The sequence below is a fragment of the Ammospiza nelsoni genome, chromosome 7 (genome assembly GCF_027579445.1).
Source record: "Ammospiza nelsoni isolate bAmmNel1 chromosome 7, bAmmNel1.pri, whole genome shotgun sequence".
In the NCBI taxonomy this organism is placed as follows: Eukaryota; Metazoa; Chordata; class Aves; order Passeriformes; family Passerellidae; genus Ammospiza; species Ammospiza nelsoni.
In genome coordinates, this window is record NC_080639.1 from 21,020,613 (window position 1) to 21,037,915 (window position 17,303).

The 17,303-nt window shown below is 39.2% G+C and overlaps 1 protein-coding gene across 2 annotated transcripts in view; it reads right to left on the reverse strand.

Moving 5' to 3' along the window:
* Positions 1 to 17,303, reverse strand: part of CERS6 (ceramide synthase 6) — a 97,329-nt gene that overhangs the window by 64,282 nt on the left and 15,744 nt on the right. For both annotated transcript variants that reach the window (XM_059475851.1, XM_059475850.1), the window contains exon 2: positions 1,433 to 1,538. In XM_059475851.1, coding sequence (XP_059331834.1) covers positions 1,433 to 1,538 — 106 coding nt within the window. The remainder of the gene's footprint in view (positions 1 to 1,432; positions 1,539 to 17,303) is intronic.

The following is a 17,303-nucleotide window of genomic DNA, read 5'->3' on the forward strand; positions in this document are numbered from 1 at the left end:
ATCTGTTTTCTGGAACTTTAGCTTTATTTCTGCAAATCAGTTACATATATTGAATGAAGTACAAGAGCCCTTACAAAAAAGAGCCTTAAATTTTTAACTGTTGCAAGACACAAACCTGCAAGATTTCTGTTAGGCTGAAATTTTGTCCATCAGCCTCCAAGAAAACACAGGAAAGAGAGAGAAATGAAAGGATGAGACAAGAGAAGGTTGAAGTTGGATGAATTTGGCATCCATCTCAATAAAGTTTTCTAGTCTACCAAAGTATCTACTAGTTTTTCAATGGAAGGTTAAGAAAAGCAATTTCTGTAACCTTAGAAAAATGAAATGTTTGATGCAGCTCTTGGGAGTTTCACTAGAGAGAACTGCTGTATAGGATTCAAAAAAGGCAGGGAGCTAAATTGGACACTTTCTCTGAGAGCAGCTACCAGATTCTTGCAGGAAAGAAGATACTTTTGTTTGGAGCTCTTCATCTCACAGGTATTTCAGGCGCTGTGTCATACTACCAGTTTTTATGACAAAATATTAAAAACAAATAAACAACCGCACAACTAACAAAACCTAACCATTCTTCCTTCAGCAGAGTCTGTATGAGAGTATATCCTGAAGCTTTCAGAAACAAGGCACATACAATTCCCTCCCTGAAAACAGGACAAAAGTCACAGCAAGTGATCTCTGGGTAGGGTAGGACACACAAGCAAGACAGATCCACAGCCTATTTCACTGTCTGTGACACTGAACCCAGTTTTATCCTCTATGACTTTAATACTCTCTGTTTACACTGCTGCCCAGCTGCAGTCTGGAGCCAAGCTGGGAATGGAAAGCTCCTGCAGAAAAATTTGGGATGCTTGAAAAGCATGGACAGAACAACAAACAGGGTGAGGTGTCATATGGTGAGAGATGTAGAGACAGATATGTAAGTTGTGGGGGGAAATCTTGTACAAGAAAGATATGCAAGCTGTAAATAAAACATTTTTCAGTCAGTTTCTCCCCACTTTTCTATGTTGTTCTCCTTTAGCTGGGACACCAGCAAAACAGGCCTTTCCCTAGAAGGGATAGCTTTGAAGTTTCATGGAAAACTCGGTATCAATATTACTGGCTTAAAATGAACCCTTTTTTTCTAAAAACCCCAACAATTTTTCAAAAATTGACACAAAATAGATAAGAAGCAAAAACAGAGAAGAAGCAAAAAAATGTAGGTGGCCATATGGCATCTACAAAGTTTCTGTGACAATTTTTTATTGAAAACTTACATGAGACATCATAAAGGGATACAAAACCACGCAAGCTGGCATTAATGACATCCCCAATATCTAAATTTCTGATTTGAGGTGCAAAAATGCAGCGCTGCATCTGTTAGCCTTGCTTTGTTCAGAGATAGTTTACAGGTCCACAAACCACTTCACAAGGTAAATATTTTAGTCAGACACAGTACCTTTGTAATAGCTGTGAAAACCTTCTCCAAGATAGCATTAGGTTGAGCTTTCTGTGGTCCATTGGCTTGGACTTTAAGGCCTAAGGCACATGGTTTAGCAATGAACCTGTGAGAAACAGAAAAATGAGAGAAGAAAACATTCAGTTATTTACTTCATTACTGTTACCAATCAATGGCATGTGGTAAATGGCAAACATTATAACCCTGCCAACAACAACAATACTTAGTTTTACAGCTCAAAAGCAAGCTCATATAGGCAATTACATCATAAAGTAAGGAATATCACTTTGAAAGATGAAAGGAACTCCTGGAACACATGAAACAGAGGATTTTCTTTCATGTTGTAAAGAAAGAGATTAGAACAAAAGCATAAGAAGAATGCCTCCTAGAGAAGCATCAACTAAAGAGAAGAGCAGGACAGCTTGAGGAGCATATAATATTATCCTCCAAATACAGCCTTTTAAAAAATCTGTTTCCAAAGTAGCTACTGCCTCAGGACTCCTTTGGCACAATGGAATTTCAGAATCCTGAAAGACAGGAAGCACTTAAGCTGCCCAGTCAATACAATTTCCTAAAAGCATAAAATTTACATGGTACAGAGACACAAGCAATACTCTTCTGCTGAAGTATGAGGCTGTCCAAAATCCTAACACCAATCCATAAGTTCTCAGAGACATTTTAGAGTTGAATTGTGTAGTTTGCATATAGTCAACGACCACCACTCTACTCACAAAAAATTAAATTATTTCTAACTACAAGTCTAAATCTGGAATTCCCATGAAAGCTAAAAGCACTGTATAGGAATCCCATTCATCTCTGAACACTATGAACCTCTGCTATCTTTGAGCTATATAACTCATTACTTCACTTAAACAGCTTCTCTTTCCCTAAGCTTCATTCGCCAGCAAGGACCAAAACAACACTTGGTACTTAAATGGTTCCACATTCATCCAGCTGCATGACCACAAGCTACAAAAAATCCCAGAATTCTTATGCACACACAAGCCCCATTTTAAGCCCTGTTATGAGCTACAACTGCTGTTTCTGCCATGTTTAAGACAGCACTGATGATTAAAGGGAATTAAGTCCTAATCAATGTGATAGTGGTTACAGCAATAGCATTTGGTAAACAAAGATGGGTGATGCCAGACCACCTTATTTTCTTGGAGAAAAATTCTTGATACATTGACACAAATCCATATGAAAGATAATTCTGTACCCTGAAATTATATTGGTGATTGACTGAGAGGACAAATATTCAAAAAACACATGCAATGTTATCAGTGATCTCACTATTTGCTCCTAGCGTGTTACAGAAGAAAAAAACCCCTCATACTCTGTAAAACTTTGGTGGCAATCTAAATTGCGGATTGTAACCATCATGCTACCTCTATAGCATCAACCAAATTAAAGGCATTGCATCAGGTGCAAATTCAGAGCTTTGATGAATCCAGTTTCACTACTAAGATCAAGAAGACAATTCAGTCTTCTGCTCATGAAAAAGAAGCATGTAAGCTCTGCACGTTAGGTGTAAATACAGTTTAACCAAGCCACATTGGAAACTTGTATGTTAGTTAAAGTATAAACTGACAAAAGAAGTGAGAATTGCATTCTTAATTTCAAAACATAACCAAAGCAGTGCCGGTAATTGCTGCTAGCTGATAACCAAAAAGATAGCTGAAGAAGCCAATGCAATTTGATTTCAGAAGTTTACTTTACTAAAGAATCTAAACCACTTCATAATGTAGGGCTCAGAATATTAGCATCTATGTCCTTATTTTGTATCAAAAAGCTGTAAAACAGACAGAAATTCAAGTCTTTAATAATAAAGACAATAAAAACATTTTCCTGAAGAGTAAGCCATAGAGCTAGACAAGAGTCAATCCTTAAAGAGACAATAAAGCCAATGTCAATCACTATTAAAGCTAATTTTACTAAGCCGTTAGAGGAAACATTTAAAAGTAGAGGGGCAGGGGAATGCTGTAGGCAGAGTGAAAACAAATAAAAGAAACAGAAGACAACTGCAGCAGCTTTATGCATTCACAGAGGAAACCAAGCTCAGCCTCCATTATCAACAGCAAAATCAAGAAACAGTTATTAAATAACCACAAAAATCAAAATAAAAATTGTTTCAGATGGAGTTTCTGTCCACTTCTTAAGTCAGTCTCCTCTGAAATGAGACATGATTTAGGACTTCTGTGTTTATTTGGAGGGTATGGGGGGGTTTTATTTTTTTGCTTGGGGGTTTTGCTGTTGTTTTGTGTGTTCACTATTCTTTTAACAAAATACATCTTGCAACCTCTGTTTTGCTTTTCTCCTTCTCCTGAGTGAAGGAATGTAATAGCCATGGTATAACTCCAATAGAGAGGCAGTTCCCTAAACATACTAATTTAAAAAGAAAAAAGCAGATAAAAAGTCCCAGTTAGAAAAAAATTCAACAAGACATAATTCAAACATGTTTCGTGCTGAGCTGATATTAATTTAAATCTAAGCCAGCCAGCTAGGTTTGCTTAAATTATATTAAAATTACATGTGATGTTAATGAATAGCCTAGGTAAATCCAGGACAAAGCACAGACCCAGTGGGGTTTTTTTTAACCTTAAAATTATACTATAGATGTTACACCCATTACCTAAAACAAAACACATTTCCTAACACAAACATGAGCTTTTCTGCTTTTGTTGCTTATGTTTGTCACGTGCATGGGAGCAATGGACACGTGACTTAAAGCAGAGCTTGTCCACAGTACACAGCTGCAAGACCCAGGATTATCTTGGCCAGCTATGTCAGTGATGAAGGGACAGGCAAAGCTACAAAAAACCCACAAAGGTCCCACCAGGACACTCAAGAAAAAGCAGTTTTAACTGAAACATTTTAGACACCTGCAATACTGAGCAGGTTTGAGCACTAATTCAAGTATGCATGAGCCAAGCTTTGTCCATGTGACTGCTTTTGGCAGAACTCATAAAATGTGAGATTTTTTTTTCATAGAGAAACCCAACCAAATCAAGATATACTTTGGAGTATAAAAATGTTTTTCAAGGCTACAATAGTAGAGTTCAAAGTCATTTAAAGTAGAATTCATTTAACAGGGTCCAAATTTCACAGATGCCATAAAAAGCTTAATTAACATGACATTCTTCTGTAAGAATTTAAATTTATTCATAAGTAAAAAAAAATAATTAATGTTTGATACATGTACAAACTGAATGTTTTGCCAAATGCTGCACTTCTTAAAAGCACTGTTCATTTTTTCCATTTCCGCTAACACTGTAGTATTCAATCCCCTAAATAGTCTTGGTGAATCCCATGGGACCATTTATTGCATAAGGTACTGCAATTAAGAGGGAGCAATTATTGTGAAAGAGTAAGGAGAGTGGAACTGAGTATATTGCCAGCTTTTCTTTGTTAAACACAGAAATCTGAACAAACACCACACCAATATCTCCTTTTCAATGGATTTCAGTACAGCTGAATTGCAAACTGGTATTCAACTACACAGAAATTTAATGACAAACACATTTTGCTGAATATAGCCCCATCTATTCTGGATCTAGAAAGGAAAGACTAACACAAACAAGGGAATTAAAATCAAAATTCAATACCCTTTTTAAAGGCAGGTTCCTCATTCACAGACAGAAGCCACATTTAAACCCCATGCCCCCAAAGCCCAAGGCTTTAATTTTTCTTACTATAAATCAAACAGCCCTACTTGTAACATGTCATCTTTGCCCTAAATGTGGCCAGACACAGATCCAGAACTCTTTAGTCATCTGGGGCACTGGGAATGTGCCTGTAGGCCCTCTGATAGGATGTGAATGTAGTGCTTTCACCCCAGCAGGTCATCTGCCATTTCCCAGCTGGCCAGAGCAGCTGCCCTTTAGCAAATCCATGTCTGACAGTTCCTCAGCAGCTCTGCAGATATTTAAACCACAACAGAGCCCACAGCAGGTAAATAGGGATTACAGGTCCAGGATTTTTTAAACAGACTTAAAGGTCTGCAAGAATTAACAAGGCTTTCCAAAGAGGGCTAAAAACCCCAGAAAAGCCAACAAAACAAACAAAAATTAAGCTAACAAAGCTAATGAATATTAGATTCATGTAACTCACACTCTTTTTAATGTATGAAAAGAAAATAATGCTTCTTCTAAACTATGAATTTGAGAAACACTAGTCCAAAAGTAATTGACAGTGTCAGGTAAGTGATACATGTTAAACAATTATTTTTGCAAAAGGATAAGATTACCCATTCAACAGAACCAAAATCAAAACAAGGGTGGTTGATACAGAGGAAAAACGGTGTTTTATACTTCTGCACTTAAAACTGGCACATCTAAAATAAGTCATCATCAAAGGGAAGGATCTGCAAGAGTCCTAACAGATCCCAAACCCAGCAATAACTGGCAATGTAAGTTTAGACTATTATTATTATTATTGTTGTTGTTGTTGTTGTTGCTGTTGTTGATGATGATGATGATGATGATGATGTTGTTGTTGTTATTTTTTAGCTACATGTCATCCCACACATTAGTAAACCCTTTTTTTCCCCTTGCAGTATTTTCAGCACACAAAGTTTCTTCCCTCACTTAAGTAACTTTATTTTGTGGCCAACTTCAATACAGAAGCCCACTCAGAAATTTTCATTAGTGCAAGTGAGAAAAGCTAAGCCAGTGCATATTTCACACTTTCCTAAAATATCTTGGTTAATCACAGCTTAAATCAGTCACTTTTGTCATTCATTTTTATCAAAAGTAGGTCACATTATGGACCAAGAGACATGACTAATGGCCTGTTATTACATAGCATCCATCCCCTAACTAACAATTTATTTTCTGATAAGATACCTCAGCATGGCACAAAGGATCTGCACAAAATCACCCTGGAGACTGCTCCTACATGACCTCTGCCAACAGATGAAACATATCATGAAGCAAACAGGCAGGACCTAAGCTATGACATCCCCATGTACCTTGAGAATATGCAGGGGTTTTTTAGCCTTTCATGTCCACAAAAGCATTTGAGTTAATTACTTGTCAATGCACAATGAGAGCTGAGTCTCCTCTTTCTGAGCTGAGGATGCATCTATGTACAGCAATTAGAAAAAACTGTGGTGAATGTGAAGGTGTGCAGCACATCTCTGAGTCACCCCAAGTACAACTAGAGGATCTCCAGGGATACCACACTCTAGATAAGTGGTAGGCTCTGATTACATACATTCAGTATCTCTGTGAAACAGGTAAAAATCCTCAGACATTGGCATAGTTCAAGTGATGCTTGCATGAAAGTCTGCTCATTTTGCTAACACAAGCCAGCCGTGAACTCCAAAAAACCCCCCCCAAAAAACCAAGCAAACTATTCCTTGCCAATCAAATATGTCCATAAAATCTCAGTTTCCTATCAGTACACTTAAAGATATCAGGGCAGGGAGTTAAACCAGCAAAAATTCCTCTCTGTGCTAAAGATGTACACAGATCTGTTAAGAGGAGTCTGGCTCCTTTTTTGAAAGAGTGATGCAGAGCAAATTTTCCCAGCTCATCTACTTTATGCTCACTAAACACAGATTATTCCAGGGATTTATGACTGCAATTGTCTCACTTGTTGGACATTGCTTGCTGCTTTTGAACAGAAACAATCTAAATTTGCTCAAAGGATCAGTAAAAGCAGAAGAGGCTTGTTTCTGAGCAGATGCTCAACCGATTTACTGCCACAACACTCAAAAAGAATTACCGAATTTGTTATTTTGGTATAGCTGACCTACATAACTCAGAAGTTACTTGTATTAGCAATAATTAAAATAATTAATTTTAATTATTAAATCCAGAAAAATCTCCATAGTTCTAGAACAAAATCAGTAGATAAACAGGGTTATCACTTCAGCATACCTATCCCAGCAGCGGTTTTGGCTTTATGTTTCACAATAATTTGTTACAGAAGATCCAATAAGACACAATATATTTCAGCTTTCAGACTTACTGTTAGTACAGAGTAAAACCACATAATTTTAAGTAAATAAAACAAATTATCCTCATCACTCAACAGCATTATTAGGACAAGCTTTATCCTAACAGAGTTACTATTAAGAAACACAAGTAATATGACTGACCCATACCTTTCTTTCAATCACCGTCAAATGGTTTCATCTTTGCAATGGATTTCTCACATTTATATTTTCCTGCCTTTTTGAATGAAAATACACATCTCAAGGACACATTTCCTCATGGTGCAAAGTTAAAAATACTCCCATTTTCTGAAGATTTTGATCCAGTAATAAAAACCATCACCAGTAAGATTTGGCTTGAGCTACCTTTGCATACCTGCTAGCTCCCATCACAAGCTGCAGGCCAGACCCCACTGATCACTAACCCAATTCCAGACCCTATTCACTCATGGTGCTAATCCTTTGTGCCCCACAGAGTTGGAAAATCTATTTCATCCTTTCTGCAGGTTAGTTCATAATGGGACTGACTCATGCAGGAGGTGTTCTGCCACCACTATGGGACTACTACAGCCCAGCCTCTACCAGCAGTTTCCAGTCCAGTTGCTTTTCCAGTCCATATGTTACTACAAAAATGAGGAAAAAAAAAGGCCAGTACTTTACAAACAGAAATAGTCCTTTTTTTCCAAATATGTAAGCAATTTTTAAAAATATATATGTACGCATTAAGTTTTAAGCATTTCAGTTTCTCCTTAAACTGTTAGAGTGAAATCAAGGGAAACTACATGCTCCAGAATAGCAACTGCACAAATGCAGACAAAGGTCACAAATAAATATTTTTGCAGCCAGCTGTCTAATGCTTTCTTTCTTTGTAATGTCTAAAAATAAAGTTTAGTCACTCTGTAACTTTCCAAGCACAGATCAGAGAGAGGGAGAAGGAATGGAAATGGGGATAGACTCCAGTCCCCCCACCTCTAACCCATGGTGCCTTCTCTCAGCTGCCCTCCACCACCATCACCAAGGCAGTAGATGGTATGGATGATACAATTCTGAAGATATCACTCTCAGCCTTTTTGCATTAAAATCAGGACACACAAGTCAGGGTCAATGGTAAAATTCAGGCTCCAAAATTGTAGCTCACTGCTAAAAAGGTCAGTGAAGCAAAAATATTCTCCCAACTTCTAGAAAGTTGTGGCTTAGGGACTATTTAGACCAAAAAAGGCATCTTTGCACATAGCAGTCCCCAAAGGGCTGACCCTTCCTCCCCAGGCTGCACTCGTAGCTCATTGAGCTTGTGAAAACTTTCCACGGTCTATGGCAGAGCTCTCCAGTGTAAATTCAGACTCCGTGAGGAGAACCATCCCCCTTCATTTTGAACACATTGCTGGCCAGTTTTGGTTTTGCTTTTTCTTTTCTTGCACTGGGTAAAAATGAACAGTCAATCCCAAAGCATCCTTTGCCCCTCCTGACACTATAGATTCGTCCTCTCCTCTGCCACTTCTAAAATAGAGAGCTGGTAAGTCACTTCATTTCAGCAAGTGTGGGATGACCAAAACAAAGAACCAACCATAAAACATATGAAAAGACACATGGTCCAAATGGGATTTGATTCTAGACAGGGAAAAGGGCAGGAAGACAGCACAAAAAGAAATTAGAGACTGACAAGTTAATTTTTAAATTGCAGTAGGTTAGCCTAACACAATGACACTGTTCTAATCCCCCAGGCCCTGCAGCATCTTTGACTTTGTTCACATCTTTAACTTGTGAAAAAAAAAACAAAACAAAAATTGTGACTGATCCCCCTGTCTACAGTAAAGGAACAGCCAAGGCATGCCATCCACTGCCCTCTAGAAAGTCAATGCTACTCCTCCAGGTTCCCCCATGGTAGGTCTCAGCCTGATCAGCACATGCTAAATTGTCTCATCAAGGTCCCCTTACATTCTAATGTATTTGCCTTCTGATCTATTTACTACCAGAAGGCCAAATAAAGAAGGATGTTGTAAAAAAACCCTAGCAATCACTAACAACAAACAGTCTAAAGACCTTACCAAGTCACAGAACGGAACTTGAAGAGTTCAGCAACAACTTCCTGGAAAATATTAACAAGTATCAGAAATGTTGGGAAATTATACTGTTCACCAAGAACAGAAACTTATTAAGTTATATCAGGTTAGAAAACATTTTTTTCAAAGCAGAGAAGATAAATAATGCTTTATATTCAATAGAACATTAAAAAACAATTAAGTCCCTAAAATATTTCAGGGCTTGAGGGGCACAAGGATCCTGCCCTGCTCCATGGATTATGGAACCAGGCCCTGAGCAAAGGCAGGAGTTGCAAGAAAAGTAAAGCCCAAACCTCTGTCTGCTCCAAGTGTGCATTTGTGTTCGAGCAAATGACCCAGCCTGCATGACTTGAAGGCATGCTCTGCTCCTGAACGCTGGCATTACACCACCTGGCAGTGCCACAAACTTAAGAAAAGCACACACAACAAAGGATTTCAATATTTTCAAGCTTTCTCTTTGTCCTTGTGTGAGTTCAGCTTCTGTACTGCTGGTGGGCTGTCATGGCATAAGACAGAGAATTTCAATATGTGCCGGAATGTGATGGGCAAACCACTTCCTCTGGTGCAAATCCTATTTTTCCCCACCTCAGGAGGCAGGGCATGTTTCAGGAACTTTCCTGCTCTGAGTAGAGTGCTCACACTAAATCTTTATTCTATTCCCTTTGAAGAGGGAATAGGTCATGGATTCCTCCCTGCAGGACAGTTGTACTTCTGTAAGTACTGGAAATAGGGATGGTTGGTGTGGCTTGGAGGTTAAGCTTTGATTCCAAGAGCTAAGTCACAAAATCATGAAATCTTTTGCAGGAGCTTCAAGAGGAACCAATTTTCATTCTGGCTGGCAGGTATTAACCACAAAAAATGATCACAACAGTATTAATTCACTGCATTTTCTGTATGTATATGAACACAAATACATATGGTACACTGAAACAAGCATACATATATAAAATATGTAATAGCATATATTTTTATATATTTGTGCATGCGTACTTTTCATATATGTGTGTATATACAATCAAACTTCAGTATAGTGTCTGACAACTAAAATACCAGAATTAGAGCCTTATTTCTTTCCAGACACTTTACACAAACTCAGAACAAAACCCAGTTCCTATCTGGTACAACAATCTAGTTCCTCAGTTTATTTCTAATTAGCTACCAATACAAAAAGGTAAGAGACACACGCAGATATCCAGGAAGCCTATTCTTAAAGAAGCATACAGCCAAACATCACAATAAATTATTTCCCCTGTTTTATTCTTAAATTGGTATTACTTAAGAAAATAAGGACTGTTCAAAATTTGCAGAGAGAATGTGGCAGGCTGCTCTGAGCCATTTCTACTGCCCAGGCACCACACCCTCAGCAAGGGCAGCCACCTGAAGTGCTTGGGCTCCCTCTCCCTCACTTGTCCCTTTCTGCCACTTTTACTGCAGCCACAGAAGAAGCAGATTTGGGCTTCCAGAAATTGAAGACTATCACTGCACACCAGCCCAGAAGAGCATGGAGTTTTCAGCTGGATCAATGATCTGATCCAGTTCACTCTATCAACACAGCATCACTAAACTGAGACACTGGGAACCTTGAAGGTGAACCCTCTAGACGCTCAAGTTAAGCCATCACAGGACCATACTGAGATTCTGCTTTGGAAATTTAATTTTGTATTTCTTACATTGTATTCTCTTCTGAGAAAAAAAAGATTTTTAAAACATATTAGGATACCTATAATACAAAAGATTTACTATATTTTTTTCCAAAATAAGTGCTTCAGCAAAATATTTATTAAAATACCTGTACAAGTGCTCACACCTAAAATCTCAAAAACTAGCTCAGGTGAACCCCTTTTAAGAAGTAGTTTCCACCTGCATTGTATGATCATTAAATACCATATGGACTGATCAAAACATTCAACAAAGAGAAAAAGTGACTACACTTCACTAGCTTCCAAGTGTTCCTGTATATTTTCACCTTTCTATTCTATTACTGAATATTCTTAAAGCCTTCTTGTTTAATTGCCAGGTTAACAGGACACTGTTTCAGAAAGGCAGGGAAGCAATCTGGCAGGCAGCTGCAGCTCTGTATGCAGAAGTGCAGAACACCCAACCCTCCACATGAGTTTACTGACCCTCTGACCTTGTCTTGGGGAGTTGGGGAAACTATGTTTGAAATGCACAGCCTTATGTTTTCTGCCTTCCACACTAAGGCTGTCGCAAAGCAAACCTGCCATCACAGGCAAACAATGAGTCTTGCACACAAAAAGCTCAAAACACAGCTGACAGGCATCTCATTGTAGCCCTAATGCGTGATAAACAATCAGTGATCGGACCAAACAGTGCAAGAACAATTCCCATTAACAAATAATAGGATTTGTTAGCGGATCACCCAAACGACACTTTGGAAACAACTCCCTGGGCTGCTGCAGCCAGAAACCTCAGCCAGGGAAGGGAGCCACGGGCAGGATGCAGTGGTGAGCTGCATGCACAGCTGTCAGCCATCTGGAGGAGCTCACCCTGCAGCAGCAATGCTGGCCCACCAGCTTTGACAGCATTTGAACATGCTGCAGCATGCGTCAAATGAAAGAAAATAAGTCATCTCATGTCTTGGGTATGTCTGAGTGATTTACACTTTGGATCCATAAGCAAGTGCATTCTCTACAGCAAAACACACAAGAAACTGTTGGAATCATATTTTCTTTTAGCTCATTACAAGATTTTTGTCAGCAACTTTGCACACTACAATTTCAAACAACACCTGGCTACAGGACACGTGACTAAAACATGGTTCCCTAAGAGTATTGCAATATAAACGCCCATCTCTACCAGCAGAAGTTGAAGGAAAAAAAAAATTGGGCAGGTGGGTATTTGAGGAAGCCTGAGCTGACACTGTAACATTGTTCCCCAGTGGATGAGATTAGGTGCCTCAAATAAGTGATGCTAAGATAGTAACAGAAAAAGTGCTTTTTACTATTAAGAATTTGAAAAAAATAAGAAGAAGGGTGCCTTGTGCTGAAAAGTAGACAGAGCACCTATCTGCCTTGGCTGGTCACAAAATATGTGGAAGATAAACAGTTACTCAAAACCTTCAAGTGGCAAGTATTTGTTACTCTTTGTATTCCTGCTTAGGGTGCCATAATCCTTTTCATCTCCTTTGGATCATTAGAACTGTCTTGCTTATTTATTTGTTTTTAAACACACCACAATGTGTGCTGCTTGAGATGCAAACCACAACTGGGAACCCATACAAGTTTTATAATTATAGAAGATTTTTACAGAATTGTAGATTGTCAGTTACATTTTTTTTAATGGCAAGAAACATCATTTCTAAGGTTAGTCACTGAAGAATTCTTGTTTAAGAGTATAACTAAAAAGGAAAAAAATCCTTTACAACAACTCTGACGGCAATGTCTGGGTGCAGTTTGAGCAAAGCAGCAGTGTGTACATGCTTCTGAAAGCTTGCCCAACCACCAAAACCCTCCCAGCAGAACAGAAGACACAAACACACTGCCTTGTTGGGGATGAGCTCTTCACAGGTCTTCAGAGCTCTTCCCACTGCTCTGGGTAAACTGAGCATTCTGGTGCACATGGACAATAATTATGTGGCAGCTCAGCCCAAAAAGCACAAAGTCTCTGTTTGTTACCTACTCTGTTCATCTGACAACCCAAATGGAAGTGACAGCCAGTCAGCAGGGCAGTGCTGCTGACTGACACATAGGGCTGGCTAAGGGAGGAGCTTCCACAAAGCCTACAGAACCTCCCCTGGTCCAACACCACCATGGCTTTGCTCTTTCCCCAGCACTGTGGTCCCCTCCTTGCCAGCTGAGAGCTGCAAACTCTAGCCCTTCCAAGAGCCTCTCCAGCTGGCACCAACCAACACTGGAACCACAGCAGTGCCGTGAGAGAGCAGAGATCACAAGCAAACAGTGAGAAACTGCAAAGCAGCATGAAGCCATATTCCAAGGCCATTGCCTACAGCACAACGAAAGAGAGCCTCCAGGCAGAGAGCTAGGAAGCTAGGATGTAACCAGCAAGGATGGGTTTATGCAGTCTCCTGACACCACTTCAGCAGGATCTCACAGCATCTTCAGGAACAAAACTCAGTTTCCTGGTTTTCAGTAGGTTATGGTTTTCCTGTAGCAGATGCAAACAGCTCAAAAACCAAACCAGTTATTAAGAAATGCAGAAAAGGTAAAAATCCCTTGTTGGGCTGGCAAACCCCAGAGCCATGCATCAGTTAACCAGGCACTCTAGAAGGAATCTCTAATCAAAAGGAAGAAAAACATTATCCACAAATCTGTTCAGCAACTGAATATCCCCCTTCAAATGTCTGTTGTCATGTTTATTCAGAGCATCTGGAGGATCAAAGCTCTGGTCAAAGCCTGTCATGAATCCCCATGCTGCTGCAGAATTTAGTACTAATCCCTGGTGCTTCATTGCTAAATAAGGAAAGAAAAATAAACAAACAAGCAAACCAAGCAAAGGCCAGGGCAAGTGCTATAAATAGATATAAGAAAGCCAAATTATTAGTTTAGAGATGCTATCAAAAAATTTAAAACAAAAGTCTTTCAGCCCCCTTTAGCTTTGTGTGCAAAGCAGTACCATAGCTCCTATGCAAAGTAAGAGTGAGTGTATTTCACATACACAGTAATATTGCAGGCAGAACAAAAAGCCAAGCATGGAATGCCACACACGAGAGGATCGAGCAGCAGGGCAGAAAGCAGCAAATCCCACAGAAATCCACCAGAAGTAGGTGACTTCCCTTACTTCCTCACCACATGTGCATATTTCATGACACATTACACTATATACAATGATGACAAAATTTTATGTTTTAACACACCAAATTTGAACATTCAAAATCAATGCAGCTGTTCACATAGGGGAAAAAAAAGCTCTTCTATAGCAGCAGATTTATAATTGAGTCTGTCTGCACAGCCATGCAGATTGAAAAAACTAGGTCAAATCTTTTGCTAGTCAACCTCGCTGCCATTCCTCCCCAGCCCTCCTCCCCCTTTAGATTTCAGCAGTTATTGAAGGAATCAATTAACAGACCTGTCATGCAGGTCTCAAATTGCTTCTGCCTGGTACATATCAGCGAGGTCATCTGTGCAACTACAGATGGAAGGGAAAAAAAATTAAATCATTATAGTCTTTCCTATTCACAAATCCTAATCCTAGAGCACATGTACTACTCAATGCTGCTAGGGTCCATTAGCAATCAAATAAATGATGCATGTCAGAAAATAGATGTAGAAGGAAAGGGGCAAGAGACAGACAAATATAGGCTAGAAAGAAGCAAAAATAGAGGAATTGCTGTGCTTTCACTTTTGCTGTGCTTGCAGCAAAACCATAATAGCATCTGCTGCTTTTAATGACATCTTGCTAGTGTATTTTGTACAGCTTCCTGGTGAACAGTTTTAGAAATCTCATAAATATTTCCATTTCAACACTAGATTTCAAAGAGAAACTATAATACTAGGTTTATATCTACTCACCACCCTGAGAATTGTTTAAACAATTCTTGTCTGGAAAAAAGGACTCACACTGGAATTCATACATTCACTGTCACAAAGGCATTAAGTGGGTTTTTAAATCTTCACAAAATGTAGGGACTAAGACAATCCAACTGCAGCTTACTCATTTTTAGTCATTTCTCTCCTTCTGTTGCAGAGACAGAAGGGACTCTATTTCATTATCATAAAAAAAAATGCCATTTTGTATCAGGCAAATACTAAAACAAATCACTCTTGAACCCTATTTCCACCACATGCAATGTGCTACCGGACAAGTTTGTGCAAGAAGGTGAAGAAATCAACTTCCTGACTTACTGCAGTGATGGCCAGCCTAACAGGTTTGGCAAGGCTCGTACCACAGCCTGCACATGGGTGAATGCCACAGCACTGCTGACTGGCAGCTGAAGGCTGGGGTGGACCAGCCCCAGCTCTTACTGGCAAGCACCTCCTCAAACCATGTGGTGCCAGCAGCCTTGTGTGCTGTGCTGATGGTGCCTGCCGTGCCAGGGGCACTGGGACAGCAGCCAAAGGGCTCCAGAGGTGGCAAAGCAAGTGCTGGGGCAGAGGGGAGGGTGCTGCTGCCAGGCAGGAGTGCCTCGCTCATTTCCTTTGGTGGAAAAGAATGACCAGTGTGCAATGTGACACGTGCAGATCCGGCTGGCAAAATTCACAACCAATCCTGAGCCCTTTTAGTTCAATTCAATGGAAATCATCATCATTTCACTTTCCACACAGGTGCTGTGCAGAGTTTATGTTGTGCTGCTGAAGCCATTCTCTCCCACCAGCAAACCCAGGACTATCCCAGACCACCCAGAAAAGCCATTTGGAGCACAGTATACAGCTGAGTAGCAGACTACACAGACTGCATCCTAAATTCTAGAATGTGCCCAGGGAGCCTTTGTCTTTGATATTTTTTTTTCACTTTTACCATTCCTGCCTTTGGCAAAATTCCTTTGAAGCTAAGCCTATGCTGCACGTAACTCATCTAAACCAGCCCCATTTAGCCCTTCTTTCTGAGTAGCATCTTATCTATAGCAGTTACAGATGAACTTTCATTGTCTTGAATAATTTTTCATCCTTAACTCAGCAAGCCATAAACAATTATTGCCTCAATACCTTAGATAAACTATGGAAATCCTGAGGAAAATGTTTGGGCTCTCTTTTGGGCTGATTAGTTCATGTTTGTTTCACCAGGTTTTTTGACAGTGACACATTTAGAAGAGGGAAGCATCTTGGACCTGAACCCAGAAAGACATTCAGAATGTGAACCCTCTGTTGAATGTATACTGGATCAGAGGGTAAGCAAAGAAATGGCAAGGATGGAATTCTTGAGGTAGATATGAGGAGTTGACAAAGTAAAGTAGGAAAAACAAGCATTTGCAAGAGAAATATGAAATTAAAACCATTCTGGAACCACTACATTGACAGGTAGCAACATTTGGCATATTTACTCAGTTTTGAAGCCTGTACTTTAATGCTCAGTATTTCTACTTGAGCTGTGTTCATGCATGATGGTCTAAAACAGATCTTTTGCTTCTAGAAAAATGCAAAGCTCATTTTGTGTTAATCCTCTGAACAGTGGTGAGATAGTATGTCTGCATTTACCTAAATACTTCCTTCATTTGTCTTTTGTTTTAAATACTGCCCCACAATGAGAAACACTGAGATTCAAAAAGGTGTTTTTTCACTATCCTAATCAATAGATAAATTGTACAATAATTTGTGAAACTTCATTTGCATTAGTATGGGGTTTTTTTTCCCCACAAATCAATCAGAAACTGGTGCTGTTCTTTAATGATGTCTAGCAGATCAACACTCTCAGCTAGGTTTGTTCCTATATGATGCCAAGTTTATTTTTGCTTCTAAAATAGTAGCTGAAATCATAAAAACTAAGCTGGAAATTGCTTTCTCCTTCATTTATTAAAAAAGCTACTCAAACTAATGTTTTATGCAATTTACAATAGCTCTCAAAACCATTCAAACTATTTAAAGAAGGCAAATTTTTTCAATTGTTTAAATTCCTTGTGTTAGATCATTAATGTATCTTATGATTGATAGTCTAATGACAAACTTAACAGAAGATCTCCTTTATGAAACAGGTGTTTCTCAAAATCCCCAAATAAAGTTTGCAGATTTTTTTCCCTAAGCCTCAGTTATTGGGAAAATATCTGCAAGTCTTTCAGAGAACAGCTCAAGTCCTTTATTGGGTTCTTGCCATAGGAACATCTGCTCAGTCTATAAATTAATTGCTGAAAACATCTTGTACTTCTAGATGATCCAGGCAATCATAACTGTTCTGGGTTACTAGAGAACATTACCATTTTTCTCACACACACAGATACCATCCCCCCTTACAGCACACCATA